Source organism: Haliotis cracherodii, unplaced genomic scaffold (assembly GCF_022045235.1).
Source record: "Haliotis cracherodii isolate W230 unplaced genomic scaffold, xgHalCrac1.p SCAF_2, whole genome shotgun sequence".
NCBI classification, from domain to species: Eukaryota; Metazoa; Mollusca; class Gastropoda; order Lepetellida; family Haliotidae; genus Haliotis; species Haliotis cracherodii.
Genome location: NW_027266275.1, coordinates 32,048,977 through 32,076,627, shown reverse-complemented (window position 1 = coordinate 32,076,627; position 27,651 = coordinate 32,048,977). Strand labels below are relative to the sequence as shown.

At 40.4% G+C, this 27,651-nt stretch overlaps 2 protein-coding genes across 2 annotated transcripts; both read left to right on the top strand.

The window, feature by feature from the left end:
• Positions 1 to 1,925: 1,925 nt before the first annotated feature.
• LOC139468910 (fibropellin-1-like) lies at positions 1,926 to 7,822 on the top strand. The gene is made up of 7 exons (XM_071251046.1): positions 1,926 to 1,982; positions 2,095 to 2,243; positions 2,509 to 2,620; positions 3,124 to 3,263; positions 3,570 to 3,697; positions 4,762 to 7,047; positions 7,689 to 7,822. Exons 1-7 carry the CDS (start codon positions 1,926 to 1,928, stop codon positions 7,820 to 7,822), a joined length of 3,006 nt encoding a protein of 1,001 aa, XP_071107147.1.
• Positions 7,823 to 8,214: 392 nt separating this feature from the next.
• On the top strand, positions 8,215 to 14,481 carry LOC139468904 (uncharacterized). Its single transcript, XM_071251036.1, has 5 exons — positions 8,215 to 9,427; positions 9,585 to 9,744; positions 10,414 to 10,555; positions 10,938 to 11,032; positions 12,873 to 14,481. The coding sequence occupies exons 1-5, from the start codon at positions 8,215 to 8,217 to the stop codon at positions 13,096 to 13,098; spliced, it is 1,836 nt and encodes a 611-aa protein (XP_071107137.1). The 3' UTR covers positions 13,099 to 14,481.
• Positions 14,482 to 27,651: the final 13,170 nt, after the last annotated feature.

Below are 27,651 nucleotides of genomic sequence, written 5' to 3'. Positions count from 1 at the left end.
TCCACTTATTTAATTATTACTATATTGTGCCTGAGTGTTAGAACTTTACTGTGCTTTATATTTATATATGCAATAGTTTCAACATATTTTATCGTCCAAAAATACAATGGGATTGGGTACAAGTGCAACACTTACTGCCGCCCTCTCCCCATATACAATGAAACATAATATTCTATAATGGAAATGAACACTTTACAGAAACATAAGAAGAAATTTATATTATCATTGTGTCACACACTTCAATCTAGATTTCACTTTGCAAATTATTAAAAATACAGGTATATTATAAAGAAATGTCCAGCCTTACAGGCTTATTTGACATAAAACATATTTAGCATCCTGATAAAATATAATACGATACAGAGCATCCATAACAATAATGGATTGAAGCAGTCATAAAATGCTCAACATTACAGTGAGCACGAGACGATTGAAGAATGGCATTATGGAAACACAGTGTTCAATGTCATGCAGTAATGATGTACAAGGGGTAGTACAATGTGCTGAAAGTGAAAATAGTGTACATCTGTAAATCTTTATAAATGTTGGCTAAAGGATCGTATCAAAAAGACAATTGCATTCTCTGGGACCTTTTTGTGCTGGTCGTTAGTGTGTGTTTTTTTGTTTCTATCACAAACATTCAATAATGGATTTAAAGCCGTAATGCCGTGTAACCAAATGTTATACATGTATTGGGGATTATACTTTCTTTGTAAAGTACACATTCTAGTTCTTTTTGGGGTTGAGTTCCATCCGGGATTCGAATACACAGTTATATGCAGATACTTGATATACAAATGTAAATTTAATTGTATTATTACTTACATCAACTGTACCGCATCAGTTTTCAAGAAACAGTTGCACCAAACCTTGTTGTTGTGTGTTTTCAACCATAGAATAATAAAGCATGATCTTTACATCTCCAAGGGATTTTCATCGTTGATTTTTGTCAACTGTTTACTACAATGCTGAATAAGATAATTACTGTTTCAGAACCTGATGTCATTGATAATTGACAACATCTACATTTCACAATCATGCTCAGAAAGTCCCCAGCACCCTTTTACTTGTCCGGTGGTGAGATGACTTGGTTGTGTGTGTATCATCCTACCCTGAGTGCGCGAGACGTTGCTCATTATATCAACCACTGGCTTGCAGCGTGATACTGCCCGGCGTGATATAACAAGAATGGCGTGACCGCGGCGTGAAAGAATTATCAATCTTTCTCTATTAATTTTAAATGATTGTTGTAAGATCGAAAGACACCATGGGTATGCTGTTGGCATGACAGGTTATGCTCCATGGAATATAATCTGACGTCATGCTATTATATCGTCATAAGAATGTTAGGTTAAACAAGATTAATACGGCTTGATGTCACTCTGCGGTTATATCACGGTTTATCTCGCCAGTGGTAAGACACGGATAGGTCGGTTCCTGTCATTAATAGGGTGGTATACACAAGGTATTATGAGACTACGAAATACTGAGGGAAGTATTGGATGCTTGTTGTGCCAGTGTGGTTATATGCAAGAAAACTATTTGTATTTGAAGACTATATGCACCTTTTTATGTACTAAAGGAATTTGAGACATCTGACTACAGTGAAGCCAGTGACATATACTATTGTATGATTAGACAACATACATTGTACATGTATCCCACCAGTGCTACTGATAGTGTGCGGCACAATCAGGACAACAGATACTGATAGCTGCTGAACTAGTTAGTGCACATACCAGGTGTGTCGGAGGATTCATATACCGGCCTGTACCTGTGACGTTAAGGTGTGACGGGAGCAACACTAAGGAGGCGTATTTCTAGCATCCATCAGATAGAACAGGTGGACAGACCGATATCATACCGTCTTAACAACAGCCACACAGGAGAGCCAGTGCACCAACATCTACATGCGATAAAACATCATGTGGAACTGGAACAACGCGTTTATCGTTGTTTTCCTGTATACCTATTGGATTGAGGTATGTGATTGAGATGGCGTTTGTCATTTAGGTTCATTTCAGGATTGGATTCCATTCTTCAATGGTTATATTTTGACTGTTGCTGTCTCATGTGTATCTCTCTCCCCGACAGCCCTGTACCAGCAGCGGCAGTGTGTCTGTACATCTATTGGAGTACCACAAGTCATCAGACACAGGATGCAAGGGAGGGGGATTCTTTTCGTCATCTCCTCCCTGTGATCTACTGTTCACCTTTTGTCTCAAGGGATTGTCCAATAAAGTGTAGGTTGTTTTATGTTTTTTGGAAAATTTAATCTGAAGATAAACAATTGTGGAGTTTTATGTATCAATTGTCTACAATCAATGAAAGAAATGAAGATTGCTCATTTACTATAGAAATTGACATTGGTTGTACATGTATAATGGCTGTACTTCATTTCCAATTGAAATTTAAGTCACAAATGATCTTGTGTGTTATTTTAACTGTACAACATTACATCTTCCTTTACATCACATGATGTCGGTCCTGCATAATATGTTGTTACAGATACTGTACAAAGATGAGCGACCAATACAAGGGCATACGGGACGTTAAATTTGGGACTAGCATTAAAGGCGGAATAGCCAATCCCATCGTCAAGCCGTTTACTACGTTACAGGTACATTTAGCGATATTGTCGTCTATTGACTTCAGCACTGAAACTATCAATGTCATTACGTCTACAGCTCCAGCAGGGACATTACCGTAGTTTAACAACAAAACGCATATATACTACTGTCTAATATACTATAAAGAAATAGTATGTGTGAATCTGAGGACTAATGACAAGCGACACTATCCATCGTGTAAATCTACTTAACGTGGATCACGAATAAAACATGAATATAGCGTTGAATATTTATTTCATATACACACGGTAGCACGAAATTATGTGAAGTTGTGTTGCTCTGCCAGGCTCGTATTAAATCAGCAGCGGGATAGCCTTGTGGTTAAAGCCGTGGTTCGTCACACGTACGACCAGGGTTTGATTCCCCGCAGTGTGATGGCCAGTGTTCCACTGCCATGATATGACAGGAATATAAGCGGACTAAACTCCTACTCACTCCCTTAGAACCATACATAACCAGGAAGCATGATCAAACATAATCCGTGTGTGTTCAGACAGGCGCTGTGTTTGAGGCTACAGTTGGTGATGACTACTGGGCGACATTCGGCAAACCTCTTCCTCTGGATGACATGACGACACCTCTGCCGCCGTCTCACAATGGCACCAACATCACTCTCACTGACAAAGATGCAAGGTGCGTCACTGCTTTGTTTATTGTTCATAGCTTGTATTCGTGTGTCCTACGCGATACCTACCTCACACGTACAGGTCCGCCAAACACGGTTTTTTATCAATAACGCTTCAGTTATTCATGTAATTGTTATCACAAATTTGCCTTTTACGCCCTATGAAATCTGTTTCAGCAGATAGTCGAGATTAAATACTGTCTGGCGTTGACGTTTTGAGATATTGTGTATACGCGTGGGCTGCTGCTACCCTGCACTTACTGGACAATCGTCCAATGTAATCAATATTAATACGGCGTGACACCATATTACAGATTAACGCTGACCATCACTGTGACCTGTGACCCCCACTACTATGGACCCAGGTGTTCTGTCCTGTGCGACCCAGGATCAGCAGATCACTACACGTGTGCCCCGGATGGGACGAAAAGGTGCGATAAAGGTACATTACTCCTTCACGTTTTTCAGCGTTACATCTGAACTAAAGGCAGACATGCCGACAGCTGAATATATATAATTCAAGGCTCAATATACCATTGAAGCTTAGGTTCAACATAGTACAGTTCAAGTCTCTGAAGTATTGGAAAGAAATATTTGAAAGATGTCTTGGCTTAGAATATTGAAGTATTTCCTGGGACCTCTTCCATGCACTATTTATTTATATTTAGCCTCTGCTTTTGTTGAAACTTGAGTGACATGTGTGTGGGACAATAGACATAGACCACCAAGGAATTTAACGCTTTACATTTTACTGCCATCATCTTGTTAGCTATCTATGAGTCGCTTGTGAGGAACACAACTGTCTCCGTGGTCTAGTGGATGGAGCGTCGGCCTGGAGCAGAATGTCGGTGGTTTGATCCCCGACCGCGTCATACTAAATGACGTTAAACGATGGCATTTGTTGTTACCCTGGCTTGCGCTCGGCATTAGGGGAGAAAACAAGGATCAGTCGGCTCAGAGTCACAGTGTGTCTTAGTTGGGAATAGATGTTGAACTGCGGCATGGTATCTCAGGTGGTTAGCACAGTAAAACGGGTATGAATCCGGACTGGTACAAGCAGCCACACGCACGCGCGCTTCCACGTCACTATATAAATGCAATACCCTTGAAAGCGGCGTTACAACCACAATTCTCCTCACCTCCTTACCACTAAGTCTTGGTCCCCAGTAAGGATAGATTGGTTATAAGTCTCACCCTGTGTATATGTAACGTAACTGGGTTTTGTTTCATATCATATCTACGATTTATAACTTTGTTTTATTTTTTTTTGCTGGCAAATATTTACTATTCAAGAACGTGCTCCCAAATTTTGTGTATCCCATGAGATGTAAAATCTTGACTCACTCGCTATTGGACAAGACCTAGTTCAACAAATCGACCTCAGAGCTATACATGACGTAATTTTTATATTCTGTTTAAGTCTATGAATCATACGTTTGAATAGTGTTATCATGTAAGATGTCAAGAATTGTACTTGCAACCAGATGCCTTCATTGTATATTTCAGGTTATAGCGGAAGTTCCTGCCAACAAACACCTTGTCACAATGTTGCCTGCCTCAATGGAGGAAAGTGTAGAGTAGTTGGGTCAACATTCAACTGTTCTTGTCCTGCAGGATTTAACGGCACACTATGTGAGACAACCCTCTGCACAAAGAATCCATGTAAGAATCAAGGAACGTGTCATTTAAATGGGTCAAAGGTCACTTGTTCCTGCAAATCTGGATTTAACGGTAGACATTGTGAGACAACCCCCTGTACAAAGAATCCATGTCAGAATCAAGGAACGTGTCATTTAAATGGGTCAAAGGTCACTTGTTCCTGCAAATCTGGATTTAACGGTAGACATTGTGAGACAACCCCCTGTACAAAGAATCCATGTCAGAATCAAGGAACGTGTCACTATTCTGGATCGAAGGTCACTTGTTCCTGTAAATCTGGATTTAACGGCACAACTTGTCAGACAACCCTCTGCACAAAGAATCCATGTCAGAATCAAGGAACGTGTCATTTAAATGGGTCAAAGGTCACTTGTTCCTGCAAATATGGATTTAACGGTAGACTTTGTGAGACAACCCCCTGCACAAAGAATCCATGTCAGAATCAAGGAACGTGTCAATTTACAGGGTCAAAGGTCACCTGTTCCTGTAAACCTGGTTTTAACGGCACAACTTGTGAGACAACCCCCTGTACAAAGAATCCATGTCAGAATCAAGGCACGTGTCATTTTACTGGGTCGAAAACCACCTGTTCCTGTAAATCTGGATTTAACGGCACCCACTGTGAGACAACCCCCTGTACAAAGAATCCATGTCAGAATCAAGGAACGTGTCATTTTACAGGGTCAAAGGTCACCTGTTCTTGTAAACCTGGATTTAACGGTAGACTTTGTGAGATAACCCCCTGTACAAAAAATCCATGTCAGAATCAAGGAACGTGTCACTATTCTGGTTCAAAGGTCACGTGTTCCTGTAAACCTGGATTTAACGGCACAACTTGTGAGACAACCCCCTGTACAAAGAATCCATGTCAGAATCAAGGAACGTGTCATTTTACAGGGTCAAATGTCACCTGTTCCTGTAAACCTGGATTTAACGGCACAACTTGTCAGACAACACCCTGTACAAAGAATCAATGTCAGAATCAAGGCACGTGTCATTTTACTGGGTCGAAAGGCACCTGTTCCTGTAAATCTGGATTTAACGGCACCCACTGTGAGATAACCCCCTGTACAAAGAATCCATGTCAGAATCAAGGAACATGTAACTATTCTGGTTCAAAGGTCACGTGTTCCTGTAAACCTGGATTTAACGGCACAACTTGTGAGACAACCCCCTGTACAAAGAATCCATGTCAGAATCAAGGAACGTGTCATTTTACAGGGTCAAATGTCACCTGTTCCTGTAAACCTGGATTTAACGGCACAACTTGTCAGACAACACCCTGTACAAAGAATCCATGTCAGAATCAAGGAACGTGTCATTTTACTGGGTCAAAGGTCACCTGTTCCTGTAAACCTGGATTTAACGGCACAACTTGTCAGACAACACCCTGTACAAAGAATCCATGTCAGAATCAAGGCACGTGTCATTTTACTGGGTCGAAAGGCACCTGTTCCTGTAAATCTGGATTTAACGGCACCCACTGTGAGATAACCCCCTGTACAAAGAATCCATGTCAGAATCAAGGAACATGTAACTATTCTGGTTCAAAGGTCACGTGTTCCTGTAAACCTGGATTTAACGGCACCCACTGTGAGACAACCCCCTGTACAAAGAATCCATGTCAGAATCAAGGAACATGTAACTATTCTGGTTCAAAGGTCACGTGTTCCTGTAAACCTGGATTTAACGGCACAACTTGTCAGACAACACCCTGTACAAAGAATCCATGTCAGAATCAAGGCACGTGTCAATTTACTGGGTCGAAAGCCACCTGTTCCTGTAAATCTGGATTTAACGGTAGACTTTGTGAGATAACCCCCTGTACAAAAAATCCATGTCAGAATCAAGGAACGTGTCACTATTCTGGTTCAAAGGTCACGTGTTCCTGTAAACCTGAATTTAACGGCACAACTTGTGAGACAACCCCCTGCACAAAGAATCCATGTCAGAATCAAGGAACGTGTCAATTTACAGGGTCAAAGGTCACCTGTTCCTGTAAACCTGGTTTTAACGGCACAACTTGTGAGACAACCCCCTGTACAAAGAATCCATGTCAGAATCAAGGAACGTGTCACTATTCTGGATCAAAGGTCACCTGTTCCTGTAAATCGGGATTTAACGGTAGGCATTGTGAATGGATTTTATTTCACTTGCATATAACTCCTTAATTTCACAATATTGCGACCTATATAAGTGTAAATAGCAATTTATAGTGTACACTGTATAGTGTATGTGATATTGGTCCGACCATTTGAAATTCAGGGGAGAAGGGTGGGGGAGATGCTGGGATTTTAAATGGAGAATATGTGTGTTTCAGTTACAGCGGCAAAACCAGATATTTGTTTAATCAACTATGAGCCTAAATACGAAAACTATAAATAACATCTTGTAAAACAATGTATATTTGTAGCAGGGAATTTTATTTATATTTTTCACCAATCTGTAGCAGATTTATTTTCAAGTATTTTCTGGGACAATGCATTTTGATAAACCATGTTCAGATAGTTATATTTGTGCTTTGACTCGAACATTTTCGAAAGACAGCAAAAAATATACAAAATCTATATTGTGCTTTACAATCAGAACTACATAAATGCAACATCAGTCCCTTTCCACGAGCCCAACAGAGGGTCATTTCTCTTTAGTTTGCAGATCCGTGGAGATAGAGTGTTCGAGTGGTTAAAGCCAATGATGATTGTTCAGTATCAGTTAGCAGCATAATGATTTCTCCTGTTTGAGTTGAATACATTTATTTCCTGTTACTACTACAGGTAAACGCTGTGAAACATTACCACTATCGACCTCGACAATCATGGCAACTACCACAACGGCAGCTGCTACATCGACTACACCCGCAAGTGAGAAAAACAAAGATTTGAACAAAGAACATAAAGAACATGTATAGTTAGCTTGCCTAAAAGGCTTTTTGTTTATTGCAACAATATACAACACTTATAAGAACCTATCTATTGCCATAAATATATATATATATATATATATATATATATATATATATATATATATATATATATATATATATATATATATATATATATATATATATATATATATATATATATATATATATCAAATCCCTGATATTATCACCATTGTGTGATTAAAAGTGTGATTAATAAACAGATTGGTGTTGCACGCCAACATAACAAGTACATTGTTAAAGTTCCACGTTAGGTTTATTATGTGTACGGATGTCAATTCCCGTAGGCAGTTGAATATTCTTAAATATTGCTATGACGTTGTGTGAAATATCTCCTTTAAGGTACGACAAAACAAAGAATGTCAACACCAACTGCACCTTTAACATCAACATCTACATCTACACCATCCACTTTAACATCGACGACAACAAAGACAACATCTTCAATAAAGCCGTCGACAGTATCAGCCAAACCGAAAACTGTTAAGAAAACACAGACAACTGCAACGTCAACGACCACTGCTGCTCAGAGGACAACGTTTACACCCACTCGTGGAACAGCGCAATCTACTAGTCTCAAGATGACATCGGCATCGATACCATCTACAGGAGGAGCCACATCCCAAGAGACAAAAAGCCAAAAAACCTCAACAAATATAACACCAACATCTAAGAAGGTAATTCCAACCCACACCTTTACTATTTTGTCATCAACATCATCATCAAGGCAACATATGACCTCTACTACCTCCTCAAAGTCAACGAGCAACATGGCTGTTACAACTGGTCACTCAATTCAGTCACCGACGACAACGCAATCCTCAGTTGTTTCACTGTCCTCACACACATCAACATCCCTCAAACGATCTACTTCAACGCAGTCTTCAGGGACGCCATCGACTTTCGAAACAAGCAAACCAATAGCAACAGCAAGGCCACCCCTGACTCCCGAAACAAGCAGACGTACAACAACAAGCCCCCAACATGGCATCGCGTCTTCAGAAGGACCATCTACTTCAAAGAAATCTTCAGGGTCGCCACTGATTCCCGAAACAAGCAGACGTACAACAACAAGCCCCCAACATGGCAGCACGTCTTCAGAAGGACCATCTACTTCAAAGGAATCTTCAGGGTCGCCACTGATTCCCGAAACAAGCAGACGTACAACAACAAGCCCCCAACATGGCAGCACGTCTTCAGAAGGACCATCTACTTCAAAGAAATCTTCAGGGTCGCCACTGATTCCCGAAACAAGCAGACGTACAGCAACAAGCCCCCCACATGGCAGCACGTCTTCAGAAGGACCATCTACTTCAAAGAAATCTTCAGGGTCAACCCTGACTCCCGAAACAAGCAGACGTACAGCAACAAATCCCCAGTATGGCAGCACGTCATCAGAAGGGACATCGACTTTAGGAGTGTCCACAAGTGCAGGCGAATCTGCATCTCCTAGTCTGCCATCACACTCTGCATCTACTTCAGATCATGCCGGAGAATCTACTCACTCTGTCCATCACACACAGCCAGCATCCGCACATTCAACAATAGCATCAACAAGGAAAGCTACACCAGGTACAGTAGGGATAAGTGTATTTAATTAGACACATGTGTTCCAAAACTCAAAACCATCAAGTTTGTTCAACTGTTTGATAACCACCAAATAATTTAAGATTGATAATAATCACATTAATATAGTCAATACAGACAATGGTTTTGTTTACCTCTTCAGGAGACACGTTGACAGTATATCTGGAGGTATCCTACAAGAAGATCATCATTCAAAATCTTAAATCAACTCTTCAGTCAGAGATTGCTAAGAGGCTGCAGAACGTAAATCCGTCAACCATACAGATCAATATTGTCGTCAGACAACTGTATAACAGTGCTGGGTAGGTGCAAAAATCTTGTTATGAGAATAGGATGCTGTCGCCATATATCATAAATATCATAATATGTATTGTAGGGCCTCGTTTATCTTACCAGTTTATGACCCTGCGTTTTATAGAACATAATGACTGCTGTCAGATGACCGACTACCGAAACACTAGAAAAGATGATATAACAGAGATCCTGATATAATATGTCTGAATAAATACTTATCAAGTATTTCCAGTTATCGAGTTTCTACTCAACTATTTACTCGAGTCGGATGGAGCGACGAAATCACTCTCCCGAAATCGGCTCATGATTCCTTCCTTTCATATTGAGTAGAGAGTTACCAACCATTGTTCATCAACCAACATGTACACTCATGTTTTATGAAACAAAAATCAAATTGTTCTGGTGTTGATGCATTTAATACGAATGTCATAGATGTGTGTTGGTCCTGAACTTTGCAGTATTTCTGCGAATGATTTCATCCTAGTTACGTAACGTAGGTAACGTTTGTAATTTTGCGGTTAAATCAAATCCAATATTCAACATATACCTTTATTTGCCCGGCGGTGTATTAACATATAGAGTCTAGAATTACTCGCAGTGCCAAGGACTGAGTTGGTTATGGGTCAGAGCAGGGAGTATATAAGAAATCATTATTGCATCTGGCTCTTCCTTTGCAGAGAGGATATTACGGAGTTGACACTGCGGTTCACATCATCAACAAGTACACCCTTCTCTTTGTCCAAAGACTATCTGGATCATTTAATGCCGTACACTGTATACACGGGATCGACACAGGAACTGAGAGACTCGAAGCCTGAGGTATGTATCCGAGTTGGTCCACTATTGTCACGTATGAATGTTTTGTAATCCGGTTATGTGGAATGGATGGCCGAAGTTTCAAAGGCGCTGTTCAGAGTTGCGTCTCTCAGGCGTGTCATGATCCTATAATCGTGGGTTCGAATCCAGATTTGCCTTGATTATGATTGTCATCACCACAGTACGCGTTCTCGTGGCTTTCATCAAAGTTGCAATCGTGTATGACCTACGTTTATGACCTTCACTTCCCGCATTCCCCCAACACATAGCTTAAACGCCGTGGAATTGCTAAGGTTCTGTTCAAAATCTAAAAAAAAGGTTTTCACAAACTGTCGATTTGGTAGAGGGTTTGTAATGCTAATTTTTGTTCATATCTGTCTTGCAGCCCAGCTCCGGGACTCCAGTTGGCCTCATAGTGGGCGTTGTCGTCGGTGCTGTTGTCGTCCTTGTCGTCGTTGCTGCGTTTATCTGGTACAGAAGGTACGTTGTGTAAACACGTTGGTGTACATGAAATGTTTACAAACATGTTGTCAAGTTGTAGTGTTCCTCGTGTTGAGAACAATGCTCATATGTCAGGTATAATGCCCACATGCCGAGTACAATGCTCATATGTCGGGTACAGTGCCCTCATGCCGAGTACAATGCTCATATGTCGGGCACAATGCCAACATGCCGAGTACAATGCTCATATATCGGATACAATGCTCACATGCCGAGTACAATGCTCATATGTTGGGTACAATGCCCATGTGCCAAGTACAATGCTCATATGTCGGGTACAATGCCCACATGCCGAGTACAATGCTCATATGTCGGGTACAGTGCCAACATGCCGAGTACAATGCTCATATGTCGGGTACAATGCCCACATGCCGAGTACAATGCTCATATGTCGGGTACAATGCCCACATGCCGAGTACAATGCTCATATGTCGGGTACAATGCCCAAATGCCGAGTACAATGCTCATATGTCGGGTACAATGCCCACATGCCGAGTACAATACTCATATGTCGGGTACAATGCCAACATGCCGAGTACAATGCTCATATATCGGATACAATGCCCACATGCCGAGTACAATGCTCATATGTTGGGTACAATGCCCATGTGCCAAGTACAATGCTCATATGTCGAGTACAATGCCCACATGCCGAGTACAATGCTCATATGTCGGGTACAATGCCCACATGCCGAGTACAATGCTCATATGTCGGGTACAGTGCCCACATGCCGAGTACAATGCTCATATGTCGGGTACAATGCCCACATGCCGAGTACAATGCTCATATGTCGGGTACAATGCCCACATGCCGAGTACAATGCTCATATGTCGGGTACAATGCCCACATGCCGAGTACAATGCTCATATGTCGGGTACAATGCCCACATGCCGAGTACAATGCTCATATGCTGATTACAATGTCCACATGCCGGTTACAAGCCCATATGTCGGGCACAATGCCAACATGCCGAGTACAATGCTCATATATCGGGTACAATGCCCATGTGCCGAGTACAATGCTCATATGTCGGGTACAATGCCCACATGCCGAGTACAATGCTCATATGTCGGGTACAGTGCCCACATGCCGAGTACAATGCTCATATGTCGGGTACAATGGCCACATGCCGAGTACAATGTTCATATGTCGGGTACAGTGCCCACGTGCCGAGTACAATGCTCATATGTCGGGTACAATGCCCACGTGCCGAGTACAATACTTATATGTCGGGTACAATGCCCATGTGCCGAGTACAATACTCATATGTCGGGTACAATGCCCACGTGCCGAGTACAATGCTCATATGTCGGGTACAATGCCCATGTGCCGAGTACAATGCTCATATGTCGGGTACAATGGCCATATGCCGAGTACAATGCTCATATGTCGGGTACAATGCCCACGTGCCGAGTACAATACTCATATGTCGGGTACAATGGCCATATGCCGAGTACAATGCTCATATGTCGGATACAATGCCCACGTGCCGAGTACAATACTCATATGTCGGGTACAATGCCCACGTGCCGAGTACAATGCTCATATGTCGGGTACAATGCCCACGTGCCGAGTACAATACTCATATGTCGGGTACAATGCCCACGTGCCGAGTACAATACTCATATGTCGGGTACAATGCCCACGTGCCGAGTACAATGTCCACATGCCGGTTACAATACTCATATGTCGGGTACAGTGCCCATATGTCGGGTTCAATATCTACATGTGACATTGTGACATTTTTTATTGAACACGAACAAATTAAATTGCAAATAGATTTTGTTGACGCTGCACGCTGCAATCGTTTGTCTCCAGACGGCGCCCCACACGAAGATCCCGTGAGATTTGGACAGATACATTCAGGCAGCGTCCGAGTGCCCGCTTTGTAGATCTGGATGTGGAACAAGACCCAACGTTTCAGAATCCCACATACGGAGAACAAGATGTAACACAGCATAGAGACATTGGCGAGGATGGAACCGACCGACCATCGTTATATCCATCTATGAGCACCGGTAGTGGTCTCCCGGACGCTGACTGAAAACACGGAACTTACCTTATTCCAATATGGAGCCGAATAACTGCTGACATTCCAATATACCATCTCAATGCATGTGTTGACTGTTCTCAATAGATGTGTTGACTGTTCTCAATGCATGTGTTGACTGTTCTCAATACATGTGTTCCAATTTACCTTCTCAATGCATGTGTTGACTGTTCTCAATAGATGTGTTGTCTGTTCTCAATGCATGTGTTGACTGTTCTCAATGCATGTGTTGACTGTTCTCAATGCATGTGTTGACTGTTCTCAATGCATGTGTTCCAATATACCTTCTCAATGCATGTGTTGACTGTTCTCAATGCATGTGTTGACTGTTCTCAATGCATGTGTTGACTGTTCTCAATGCATATGTTGACTGTTCTCATTGCATTTGTTCCAATATACCTTCTCAGTGCATGTGTTGACTGTTCTCAATGCATGTGCTGACTGTTCTCAATGCATGTGTTGACTGTTCTCAATGCATGTGTTGACTGTTCTCAATGCATGTGTTGACTTAAGGCATAACCAATGCATGTGTTAACTGTTCGTAATGCATGTGGCGACTTTAATGAATGCATGTGTTGACTATTCTCAATGCATGTGTTGACTGTTGGCATACCCAATGTTGGCATACCCAATGCATGTGGCGACTTTAATGAATGCATGTGTTGACAGGTATAAATGTCCTGGCTGAGAGACGCTACAAGGAGGCAGTTTGTGTGCAATGACTCAGATAGTTAATAGGAAGGATAAGGAAAATGCAGTGTCAGCAATATTTAATGTTAATTGCATGTACATATAGTGAAAAGACAAGAGTTGCTGACGTTGGACTTTTATGGCTACGACCCTCCTGTATGACTGTGAAATATTTTCTGTCACAAGGCCAGTTTTATTTTCATTTCGTAACCTACAGGTTTTCATACAGGTAGAGATGGGCACGGTGGCCCAGTCATCTAAGGCGCCGCAATTCGCTGTGAGCACGCCAGAGACCAATGATTGTGGTTTCGAATCCCGGTTCGCCACGATTATGTTTCTCGATTATTCAGCAAGATACCCGTGCTCAGCGGTTTCACCAAAGCGGTAAACATATCTGACCTGAATCCCTTAGGATTTCCTACGACATTAAGCTGACACGCCGTGATATAACTGGAATACTGTGGTTCAACATTCAACGTGTAGGTTCAACTGCTCTTTATATACACATCATATACAGTTCGTTTAGTTCTCATTCAAAGTATGGTAATTTGGGTTAACTTTCTACATGCAGTTACCAGGAGTGCAAAATGTCGTTAAAAGCACAGAACGAAATCGCCTACTATATATACGGTTTGTATCATTTATATCGCCCACTGTTTATATCATACCTTGTCATTAAAGATGTTTTCACTGAGAATATTGCTTTGTTCTCTGTAATTGCATTATCTACATATATACGCTTATAGTCTTGGTCTAATCCATGGACATTGTGTTTGTTCTCTTTATTTTATCGGCACTCCTTGGTGGATTTAGTCAGTAAATCGCTTTAATTGTTTTATGGAAAATAAGATTAAAACATTTTCAACAAGTGAAAGCACTTTGAAATACCATGACCCTTTTTTTACTGTTCCTCGATAACTTGAAGCGTTGCTCATAATATCAATCCCTGGATTTAGTCAGTAAATCGCTTTTATTGTTTTATGGAAATTAAAACATTTTCAACAAGTGAAAGCACTTTGAAATACCATGACCCTTTTTTTACTGTCCCTCGATAACTTGATGCGTTGCTCATAATATCAATCCCTGGATTTGATTTCCAGTCCGCCATTATTTAGCTGGAATATTGCTGGGTGTGGCGTTAAACAACAAAAAACAAACAGCGGACTTGGATGATATTGTCAAAATAATGTTGCAAGCGACGAAAAACCTGATTTTTTAAACACAAAAAATATATACTGAACCGCAAAAGAAACGTCACCCAAGTAACATTGCATGAAAAGTTGTCATTTAAATATCTGGGTTATTTTTGGCAAGTTTCTAAAATTTAACATTACCTTGTCCGGAAAAATGAAATTTGATGATAAAAAAACGAAGCAGATGACAATAAAACCGATCGCCCAAACGCACCACGGCGACGGCCATGGTAACCTGATACACGTGAGTTCCGTGCAAATTGAAATGCACACGCGTTCCCCCATTTCTTTCCCTATAAAAATCCACCTAGATCGGATAACATTCATTCGTTATTGAATTGCTACCATATGCCAAGATTGACAAGAAGTCAGCGACACCAAGCCCTTGGGCGATTGCAAGCTGCACAAACCGCCCGGCAAGTAGCCAATGCATTTCAAGTCCACGTAAGAACCATATACAGGCTCCAGCAACGGTACCAGACCACCAACGCTACAGATGACCCCCCACGTAGTGAAAGACCAAGGGTCACCACCCGACGTGAGGGTCGTCAGATTGTGCGACAGCATCTTCAAGATCGCTTTGTTACTGCTGCGGAAACAGCGGAGCGGAGCAGACACCTCCACTGTCACAGGCCACACCGAGGACCCATTCTGACACAACGTCATCGCTGGGACCGTCTTCAGTGGGCAACACAGCACCAACATTGGCGCCTCCAGCAGTGGAGAAGAGTCCTCTTCTCAGACGAGAGCCGTTACTGTATCTCAACAGCAGATGGCAGAGAGAGAGTCTGGCGACGACGTGGGGAACGTTAATCGGATGCTTGTGTTGTTTAGAGAGACATCATGGTGTGGGGTGGAATTGGTCTTGCACATAGGGTCGGCCCTGTGGTCTTCCAGAACATCGGTCTAGGGAGAGGCAATAGTACAACAGCTCGGTACATTGATCAAGTCTTGAGACCACACGCCATACCTCATTTGGCACGTCGCCGCAACCACGAGTTTCAGCATGATAACGCCTGTGCTCACACTGCGATAGCAACGAGAGACTTCCTCCAGCAGAAAGGAATCAGAACCATGCAGTGGCTTGCCCTCAGGTCCGATTTAAATCCCATTAAGCACCTGTGGGACGAGATGCAAAGATGGCTGAATGACGTCCGACCAAGGCCGACAACTGCAGCTGAACTGCGTCAGGCGTCCATCAGAGTGTGGGCTCAAGTGTCTATGGCCTTCATCAACCGACTCATCCATTCCATGTATCGACGTTGCATGGCAGTCATCAATGCACATGGCGGACACACGAGATACTAACTTGCGATGCCATTTTCTCAGAGACTAGTGTTATGTTTCACTTTAATAATATGACACTTTAATTTCAACCTTGATGATCACTTTCATCTTTTTAATATGTCTCAAAGTATGTTTACATTGTTTGGACAAATAAGGTTTCTCTTATATCTATCCATAGTGACGTTTCTTTTGCGGTTCAGTATATTTGCTATTGAAACTGGTGAATAATAATCTGGTTTGAGCTTCTCTGGGATATATGTCAGTAGCAAGATAACCGTAATGCTGCAAGATATTAGCGTGTATTTCTTGGCGATAGCACACTTTAACAAGGGTTGTCTGTGACAGTGATGTAGACATCAGTGTGGAATGACGCGATCCACTATTGTCTTGGTATATAGGTTGCCAATCACCCCACTCGCCCCATCCCAATGACACAGTGATAACTGTCGCTGATATTGCGAAAGGCCACTGATATGGTGACGTGGGTGATGAGGGTATCTCTGTTGGCGTATCAGTGAAGTGGGTGTGTGAGGTGATGGGAGGATTGCACCATCATCAATAACGATACTGTCGTACATACATTTGTACCTACTCGTACCTATCACAGACACTGGCCCACTTACATTGTTGTAATGGCCACCATACGGGCAACTGTCGCGGTGATTATAACTTAACAGAGTGTTATCAATCATTGGTGGTAGTAGTGAGGTGAAATAGGGTTTAAGGTCGCGTCCAAGATTATTATATAGCGACGTGCATGCACGTGTGTATGTGTGTGGCTGCTTGTGTGTGGATGCCGATTTTATTGAGCTAGCCCACTGAGATACAATGCCGCAGTTTAACATGAATACCCCACTCAGACACAGTATACTGACTCCGGGCCGACCAGTCCTTGTTTTAACCCCTTAATACCGAACGCCAGACAGGGTAACAACAAGTACCATCTTTTTACGTCTTTTGGTATGACGCTGCCGGGGATTGAACCCCGGACCTTCGCTCTATCACTAGACCACCGCTCGAGGCGATACGTAGTAGCAGTGGCAGCAGCAGTAGCAGTAGTATGCACATATCTGCTTGTCTATATAAATCATTTATTTCATCAACTGACATACCGTGCTTCATGCGATGTTAGATATGTGTTTTGTGTTATTCATAAATATATGAGACCCATGAAGATTCGGGGTAGAAAAGGTCTTCAGCCACCCATGCTTGCCGTAAAAGGCGGCTCTGCTTGTCGTAAGAGGCGACTAACGGGATCGGGTGGTCAGACTCTCTGACTTGGTTGATGCATGTCATCGTATTCCAATTGTGTGGATCGATGCTCATGTTGTCAATCACTGGATTGTCTGATTCAGACTCGATTATTTACAGACCGCCGTCATATAGCTGGAATATTGCTGAGTGCGGCGTTTAAACATCAAACAATACCAAAGCCAAGTGTGTGGATCGATGCTCATGATGTCAATCACTGGATTGTCTGATTCAGACTCGATTATTTACAGACCGCCGTCATATAGCTGGAATATTGCTGAGTGCGGCGTTAAACAAAAAAACAACATAAAAATAGAATAGGTTGAAGTAGGAGTAGTAGTTTTGTAGCAGTTATAGCAGTTGTAGTAGTTGTAGTAGCTGGAGTGAGTGAGAAGGTTACGCGTTGATTTAAGCAACATTCAAGCAAATTCGCGTCCATCATTGAGATCTGATCACTTGGTTTCAGTCTGGGTTAGGTCGGCAGTTAGGTGATTGGGGGCGATTATCTATTGCAGTGTGTGCGTTTCGAGCGGGGTCAATAGCGCTGTATTTACTACCTGTGCACGTATGTTTCTTTCAGTTCGTGTTGGTAATGTATGTAGGCTTAACACGCTGCTAACTAGATCTGCTCGGAGTCACTTGACTGCCGATCCTTAACCGGATTGAAACCACGGATTAAACCTAATGAGGATATTTATCGCTAGACAAATGGATATTTCTTGAAAAGCACTCTTTGCACTTGTTTTTACTCTGTAAGCATTTGAACACATGCTGCTATATTCGTAGATTAATAATCTCGTTATTTCGTGATTCTATTCAAAATGGGGAAACTATTGACCAGATTTGTCGTGCTATGGCTTCAGCTAACATTGTGAATAGACATGCAATTATCAGAACTATATTCAATAACACCAGGTGCTAAAATATTTCAAGTTACCCTTGAGTACTTAAACAAAATATAATTCCCTTGTGAGTGTAGTATCAACAGTCATCATAGTACTCATGGACTGATGACGTCACTAAAACAGTGATAATGTCATGATGACGTCATGATCAGGATGGTCTCTAGACAAGAACATGGCCGCCTCATGTAACTCGTTTAATAAACCTAATCTGAACCCATCCGGCCTCCATCTTAGATATTACAGTGAGTGTTTTATCTATTTACCCCGGGCCTGGAAGAAGCTAGCACCTGTGTTCAGGTGTGTACAGGTAGATACAGGTAACTCGCTCCCTGGGACACACGTGGCTTGTCATACGATCAGCACTATAAACATAATAGATCGTCACGATATTGTGTAGACTTGTGCATTGATGTTATCAATCGTTCAGCTGGTGCGGATGACATTGCAATGACGCTTGATCGAAAGATTCCTCTTGAAAACCACATTTGGTGATAAAATGTATCAACATTAGGATAAATTTACGTTCATAAAAAAATAATTTGAAGCAATTAAATGGTGAGGCAATTTTTACTGTATTTTTCATTTCATGACGGAGCGGCGTGTTTCGTTCTTTTTTATTTGTATATTTTGGTTATATTTGTACAACCATAACAAAATCAATTATTTCTATAAAAAATGTTCATTTGCAGAATGTGTGAAAAATGGAAAGTGTTTGTTCTTGTGTGTACATTTTGAGAACAGCATGAATACCGTCATGTTTTGTGAAATTGGTTTTCATGAATAAACATGTCACATTTAACCCGCAACATTTTACAGCAATCTGTATGCTTTAGAGTCCGTTCTGTATTGCAATTATATGCCTTGTGTTCTTGATGTGCGCTTAATTTCAACTTAGACACGTCGTATCCGAAAAACAATACCCTTATTAATAGTTATGAATGAAAAATGTTTGGTAGTGAGTGAAGCAGCTGTAAAATGATCCCATGTTGCCCGGTCCCAAGTTGCCCAACACCTGCAGGACCACCATTCTACGGAAACTGACAGATGTCGTGTCAGTAATTAGATTCTAAAAATTTATAATTTAAATAAGAGACTTTCTTTATTTGTAACATTGATGTCCATTTAACTTTTACCATAAACAGAGCTATCAATTCAGATATGTAAACTTTATTTACTATAAGTAAACCATGTTTTATAACGAATACGCTTATAACGAACTGACGGATATAACGAACATAGTTTTAGTCCCGATCATTTGTTGTACATATGCCGAATGTATGCTTATAACGAACTACGGTTATTACGAATTTTAAATTAGTGGTCCCCTCGAGTTCGTTATAACCGTAGTCTACTGTACATGCTACTCCACTTTTGATATTTCTAACTTTCCATGATACACAAACATATAGAGGATATTCCATGTGTCGAGAGAAACAGGATATTTCACGAGACACATGGATTATCCTATTTATTATAATACTTTTTGTGTACTTGTCTACCGGAAATTTATTTATTTCATTACGATTGCCAAACCTTGAAACGTGAATTCTCCCTACCTAACACACAGGAACGGTTAACCACCCCTTGTATTTGTTAAACACGCAATAAGTCAACACTGTGTTAAACACTCAATATGTCAACACTGTGTTAAACACTCAATAAGTCAACCCTGTAATAAACACTCAATACGTCAACACTGTGTTAAACACTTAATAAATCAACACTGTGTTAAACACTCAATATGTCAACACTGTGTTAAACACTTAATAAATCAACACCGTGTTAAACACTTAATAAGTTAACACTGTGTTATACACCCACTAAGTCAACACTGTGTTGTACTCCCAATAGTTGACACTGTGTTAAACACTCAATAAGACAACACTGTGTTAAAAACCCAACAAGTCAACACTGTGTTAAACACGCAATAGTTGACACTGTGTTAAACACTCAATAAGTCAACACTGTGTTAAACACTTAATAAATCAACACTGTGTTAAACACATAATAAGACAACACTGTGTTTAACACACTATAAGTCAACACTGTGTTATACACCCAATAAGTCAACACTGTGTTATACACGCAAAAGTTGACACTGTGTTAAACACTCAATAAGACAGCACTGTGTTATACACACTATAAGACAACACTGTGTTAAACACCCAACAAGTCAACACTGCGTTATACACGCAATAGTTGACACTGTGTTATACACCCACTAAGTCAACACTGTGTTATACTCTCAATAGTTGACACTGTGTTAAACACTCAATAAGACAACACTGTGTTAAAAACCCAACAAGTCAACACTGTGTTAAACACGCAATAGCTGACACTGTGTTAAACACTCAAAAAGTCAACACTGTGTTAAACACTTAATAAATCAACACTGTGTTAAACACATAATAAGACAACACTGTGTTTAACACACTATAAGTCAACACTGTGTTATACACCCAATAAGTCAACACTGTGTTATACACGCAAAAGTTGACACTGTGTTAAACACTCAATAAGACAGCACTGTGTTATACACACTATGAGACAACACTGTGTTAAACACCCAACAAGTCAACACTGCGTTATACACGCAATAGTTGACACTGTGTTATACACCCACTAAGTCAACACTGTGTTATACTCTCAATAGTTGACACTGTGTTAAACACTCAATAAGACAACACTGTGTTAAAAACCCAACAAGTCAACACTGTGTTAAACACGCAATAGCTGACACTGTGTTAAACACTCAAAAAGTCAACACTGTGTTAAACACTTAATAAATCAACACTGTGTTAAACACATAATAAGACAACACTGTGTTTAACACACTATAAGTCAACACTGTGTTATACACCCAATAAGTCAGCACTGTGTTATACACGCAAAAGTTGACACTGTGTTAAACACTCAATAAGACAGCACTGTGTTATACACACTATAAGACAACACTGTGTTAAACACCCAACAAGTCAACACTGTGTTATACACGCAATAGTTGACACTGTGTTAAACACTCAATAAGTCAATATTGTGTTAAACACACTATAAGTCAACACTGTGTTAAACACCCAACAAGTCAACACTGTGTTATGCACGCAATAGTTGACACTGTGTTAAAAACTCAATAAATCAATACTGTGTTAAACACTTAATAAATTAACACTGTTTTAAACACATTATAAGTCAACTCTGTGTTTAACACACTATAAGTCAACACTGTGTTATACACTCAATAAGTCAACACTGTGTTATACACGCAATAGTTGACACTGTGTTAAACACTCAATAAGACAGCACTGTGTTATACACACTATAAGTCAACACTGTGTTAAACACCCAACAAGTCAACACTGTGTTATGCACGCAATAGTTGACACTGTGTTAAACACTCAATAAGTCAACACTGTGTTAAACACTTAATAAATCAACACTGTGTTAAACACATAATAAGACAACACTGTGTTTAACACACTATAAGTCAACACTGTGTTATACACCCAATAAGTCAGCACTATGTTATACACGCAAAAGTTGACACTGTGTTAAACACTCAATAAGACAGCACTGTGTTATACACACTATAAGACAACACTGTGTTAAACACCCAACAAGTCAACACTGTGCTATACACCCAATAGTTGACATGGTGTTAAACACTCAATAAGACAATACTGTGTTAAACACACTATAAGTCAACACTGTGTTAAACACCCAACAAGTCAACACTGTGTTATGCACGCAATAGTTGACACTGTGTTAAACACTCAATAAGTCAACACTGTGTTAAACACTTAATAAATCAACACTGTGTTAAACACATAATAAGACAACACTGTGTTTAACACACTATAAGTCAACACTGTGTTATACACCCAATAAGTCAGCACTATGTTATACACGCAAAAGTTGACACTGTGTTAAACACTCAATAAGACAGCACTGTGTTTAACACACTATAAGTCAACACTGTGTTATACACCCAATAAGTCAACACTGTGTTATACACGCAAAAGTTGACACTGTGTTAAACACTCAATAAGACAGCACTGTGTTATACACACTATGAGACAACACTGTGTTAAACACCCAACAAGTCAACACTGCGTTATACACGCAATAGTTGACACTGTGTTATACACCCACTAAGTCAACACTGTGTTATACTCTCAATAGTTGACACTGTGTTAAACACTCAATAAGACAACACTGTGTTAAAAACCCAACAAGTCAACACTGTGTTAAACACGCAATAGCTGACACTGTGTTAAACACTCAAAAAGTCAACACTGTGTTAAACACTTAATAAATCAACACTGTGTTAAACACATAATAAGACAACACTGTGTTTAACACACTATAAGTCAACACTGTGTTATACACCCAATAAGTCAGCACTGTGTTATACACGCAAAAGTTGACACTGTGTTAAACACTCAATAAGACAGCACTGTGTTATACACACTATAAGACAACACTGTGTTAAACACCCAACAAGTCAACACTGTGTTATACACGCAATAGTTGACACTGTGTTAAACACTCAATAAGTCAATATTGTGTTAAACACACTATAAGTCAACACTGTGTTAAACACCCAACAAGTCAACACTGTGTTATGCACGCAATAGTTGACACTGTGTTAAAAACTCAATAAATCAATACTGTGTTAAACACTTAATAAATTAACACTGTTTTAAACACATTATAAGTCAACTCTGTGTTTAACACACTATAAGTCAACACTGTGTTATACACTCAATAAGTCAACACTGTGTTATACACGCAATAGTTGACACTGTGTTAAACACTCAATAAGACAGCACTGTGTTATACACACTATAAGTCAACACTGTGTTAAACACCCAACAAGTCAACACTGTGTTATGCACGCAATAGTTGACACTGTGTTAAACACTCAATAAGTCAACACTGTGTTAAACACTTAATAAATCAACACTGTGTTAAACACATAATAAGACAACACTGTGTTTAACACACTATAAGTCAACACTGTGTTATACACCCAATAAGTCAGCACTATGTTATACACGCAAAAGTTGACACTGTGTTAAACACTCAATAAGACAGCACTGTGTTATACACACTATAAGACAACACTGTGTTAAACACCCAACAAGTCAACACTGTGCTATACACCCAATAGTTGACATGGTGTTAAACACTCAATAAGACAATACTGTGTTAAACACACTATAAGTCAACACTGTGTTAAACACCCAACAAGTCAACACTGTGTTATACACGCAATAGTTGACACTGTGTTAAACACTCAATAAGTCAATACTGTGTTAAACACATTATAAGTCAACACTGTGTTATACACTCAATAAGTCAACACTGTGTTATACACGCAATAGTTGGCACTGTGTTAAACACTCAATAAGCCAACACTGTGTTAAGCACTTAATAAATCAACACTGTGTTAAACACACTATAAGTCAACACTGTGTTAAACACCCAACAAGTCAACACTGTGTTATGCACGCAATAGTTGACACTGTGTTAAACACTCAATAAGTCAACACTGTGTTTAACACACTATAATTGACTCTGTGTTACACACACAATAAGATAACACTGTGTTAAACACCCAATAAGTCAACACTGTGTTATACACGCAATAGCTGACACTGTGTTAAACACTCAATAAGACAACACTGTGTTAAACACACTATAAGTCAAGACAGTGTTAAACACCCAACAAGTCAACACTGTGTTATACACGCAATAGTTGACACTGTGTTCAACACTCAATAAGCCAACACTGTGTTAAGCACTTAATAAATCAACACTGTGTTAAACACACTATAAGTCAACACTGTGTTTAACACATTATAAGTCAACACTATGTAATACACCCAATAAGTCAACACTGTGTTATACACGCAATACTTGACACTGTGTTAAACACTCAATAAGACAACACTGTGTTAAACACACTATAAGTCAACACTGTGTTAAACATCCAACAAGTCAACACTGTGCTATACAACCAATAGTTGACACGGTGTTAAACACTCAATAAGACAACACTGTGTTTAACACACTATAATTGACACTGTGCTAAACACCCAACAAGTCAACACTGTGCTATACACCAAATAGTTGACACGGTGTTAAACACTCAATAAGACAACACTGTGTTTAACACACTATAATTGACACTGTGCTAAACACACAATAAGATAACACTGTGTTAAACACATAATAAGTCAACACTGTGTTAAACACCCAATAATTCAACACTGTGTTATACACGCAATAGTTGACACTGTGTTCAACACTCAATAAGACAATACTGTGTTAAGCACTTAATAAATCAACACTGTGTTAAACACACTATAAGTCAACACTGTGTTTAACACATTATAAGTCAACTCTATATAATACACCCAATAAGTCAACATTGTGTTATACACGCAATAGTTGACACTGTGTTAAACACTCAATAAGACAACACTGTGTTAAACACACTATAAGTCAACACTGTGTTAAACATCCAACAAGTCAACACTGTGTTATACATGCAAAAGTTGACACTGTGTTAAACACTCAATAAGACAACACTGTGTTAAACACTTAATAAATTAACACTGTGTTAAACACACTATAAGTCAACACTGTGTTAAACACCCAACAAGTCAACACTGTGTTATACACGCAATTGTTGACACTGTGTTAAACACTTAATAAGTCAACACTGTGTTAAACACACTATAAGTCAACACTGTGTTAAACATCCAACAAGTCAACACTGTGTTATACATGCAAAAGTTGACACTGTGTTAAACACTCAATAAGACAACACTGTGTTAAACACTTAATAAATTAACACTGTGTTAAACACACTATAAGTCAACACTGTGTTAAACACCCAACAAGTCAACACTGTGTTATACACGCAATTGTTGACACTGTGTTAAACACTTAATAAGTCAACACTGTGTTAAACACTTAATAAGTCAACACTGTGTTAAACACCCAACAAGTCAACACTGTGTTACCATTTCTGGTGTCCCCCGCCGTGATATTGCTGGAATATTGCTGAAAGCGGCGTAAAACCAAACTCACTCACTCACTCACTCAACACTGTGATATACACGCAATAGTTGACACTGTGTTAAACACTCATTAAGACAACACTGTGTTAAACATGTTATAAGTCAACACTGTGTTAAACACCCAACAAGTCAACACTGTGTTATACACGAAATAGTTGACACTGTGTTAAACATGTTATAAGTCAACACTGTGTTAAACACCCAACAAGTCAACACTGTGTTATACACGCAATAGTTGACACTGTGTTAAACACTCAAAAAGACAACACTGTGTTAAACACACTATAAGCCAATGCCGATTTCAATTAAATATGACCATTTGTCACCAGTCGACCCTTTCCGTAACCTTTTCCGATCTGAAAAGTCATATTCGGTATATACTCTCCAACAAAAGTAGGGGATCTTGAAATACGTGTGTTTGTTGATTAACGCCGCACTCAGCACTCAGCAACATTCCAGCTATATGACGGCAATCTGTAAATAATCGAATATTGACCAGACAATCCAGTGATTGGCATCATGAGCATCAATCCACACAACTGGGATACGATACGATCAACCAAGAGCCTGACCACCCGATACACTGTTAGTCGCCTTTTAAGGCAATCGTGATTTGCTGAAGATCTATTCAGACCCGGATCTTCACGAGTGTCATGAAATATGAATCTTATGGTCGGTTGCCCGAAGAAAGATCAGCTTTGAAAAATGGCTGCCGGAACCAAAACCAAATGTCCAAACACACCAGAAACATTGAGTAGTGGTCTAGTGGTAGAGCGTCCGTCCGGATAGCGGAAGGTCGGGGGTTCGATCCCCGGCCGCGTCATACCAAACTATGTTAAAATATGGTACTTGTTATTACCCTGCCTGGCGCTCGGCATTATTGGGCAAAAACAAGAACTGGTCAGCTCAGAGTCTACTGTATCTGAGTGGAGTATTCTCGTTCAACTGCGACATGGGACCTCAGTGGGCTAGTACTATAAAATCGGCATTAGTCCTGATTAGTTCAAGCAACCACACACACGCACACACACACACACACACGTGCATGCGCGTCGCTATGTAAGTGAAATACTGTACAATGCAATTCCTCCGTGCACGTAGGTAGAGGGTTAACCTTCCGTTGAAAGTCATCAAATCGCTCTGAGCCAATACTATTGTTGCTTTTCATTATTCACAGTAACGCAAGCTCTCTGCTCATGCGTTAATGCAGTATTTGAGATCAAATTGGAAAGGGTTATTGGCATGATTCAAACTGGTAGACTGTAGACTGTGATTTGCAGACTTGGAACAGGCTTCTGCAGATACACTTATGCTAATCGTCGGCCCCGCAGGGCGCCCTTAGTTAGCAATGCAAGTCCAGGATCGATTAATCAGAAACCAGGTTTTAAGAAACCAAGCCCAAACAGCCAATCAAATCGCTCAACTTCAACGTAAGGCAACATGACTGATATGTCCATGGAAGTCACTGGACATTACTACCGAGACAAAATACTGGCGCCAATAGTTGTGCCATGCTGGTGCACGTTTTGTCCTTTAAGACATCACCAGAATTCAATGGCCAGCCGTGAATCCTGACCTATCCCCGAAACATAGAGCACGTCTTGGATCGGGAGACTTGTACGCCGACGTCAAAGATCACCCGCTACGTCAGTCGAACTGGGCCAGGCGTTGCAAGAGGAATGGACAAGACTCCGTCAAAGTGTCATTTGGAGATCGATTCGGACCCATTCACGCCGAAAAAATAAAGGTTTGACCAATAGTGAGAGCAAGACCCAATATTGACTTCTTTGTAATTCCCATGATTTTTTAATATACCCTACTGTTTTGGAGAGTATATTTAGGGCACGGGGTTAGCCGAGTAGATCCTGAGAACAATTTACAATGTACAAACATGGATTTAATCAGAGGGCATTTTATCAAACACGGGCAAGGGCAGATCAAAACGGAGTGCACCCAGGCTGATTTATGTTTCCAATCTTCTGATATTCTGAGAGTTCAGGTGCGAGTGTCCGGCGATCTAAAGCCAATTTAACCTCTGGCGATAAGATAAGGCACATGTGTAAATGTTGATTTTAATCCAGATTTAAAATAATTCACACGTATCACATACACAAACTGATATGTCTTGTCAAG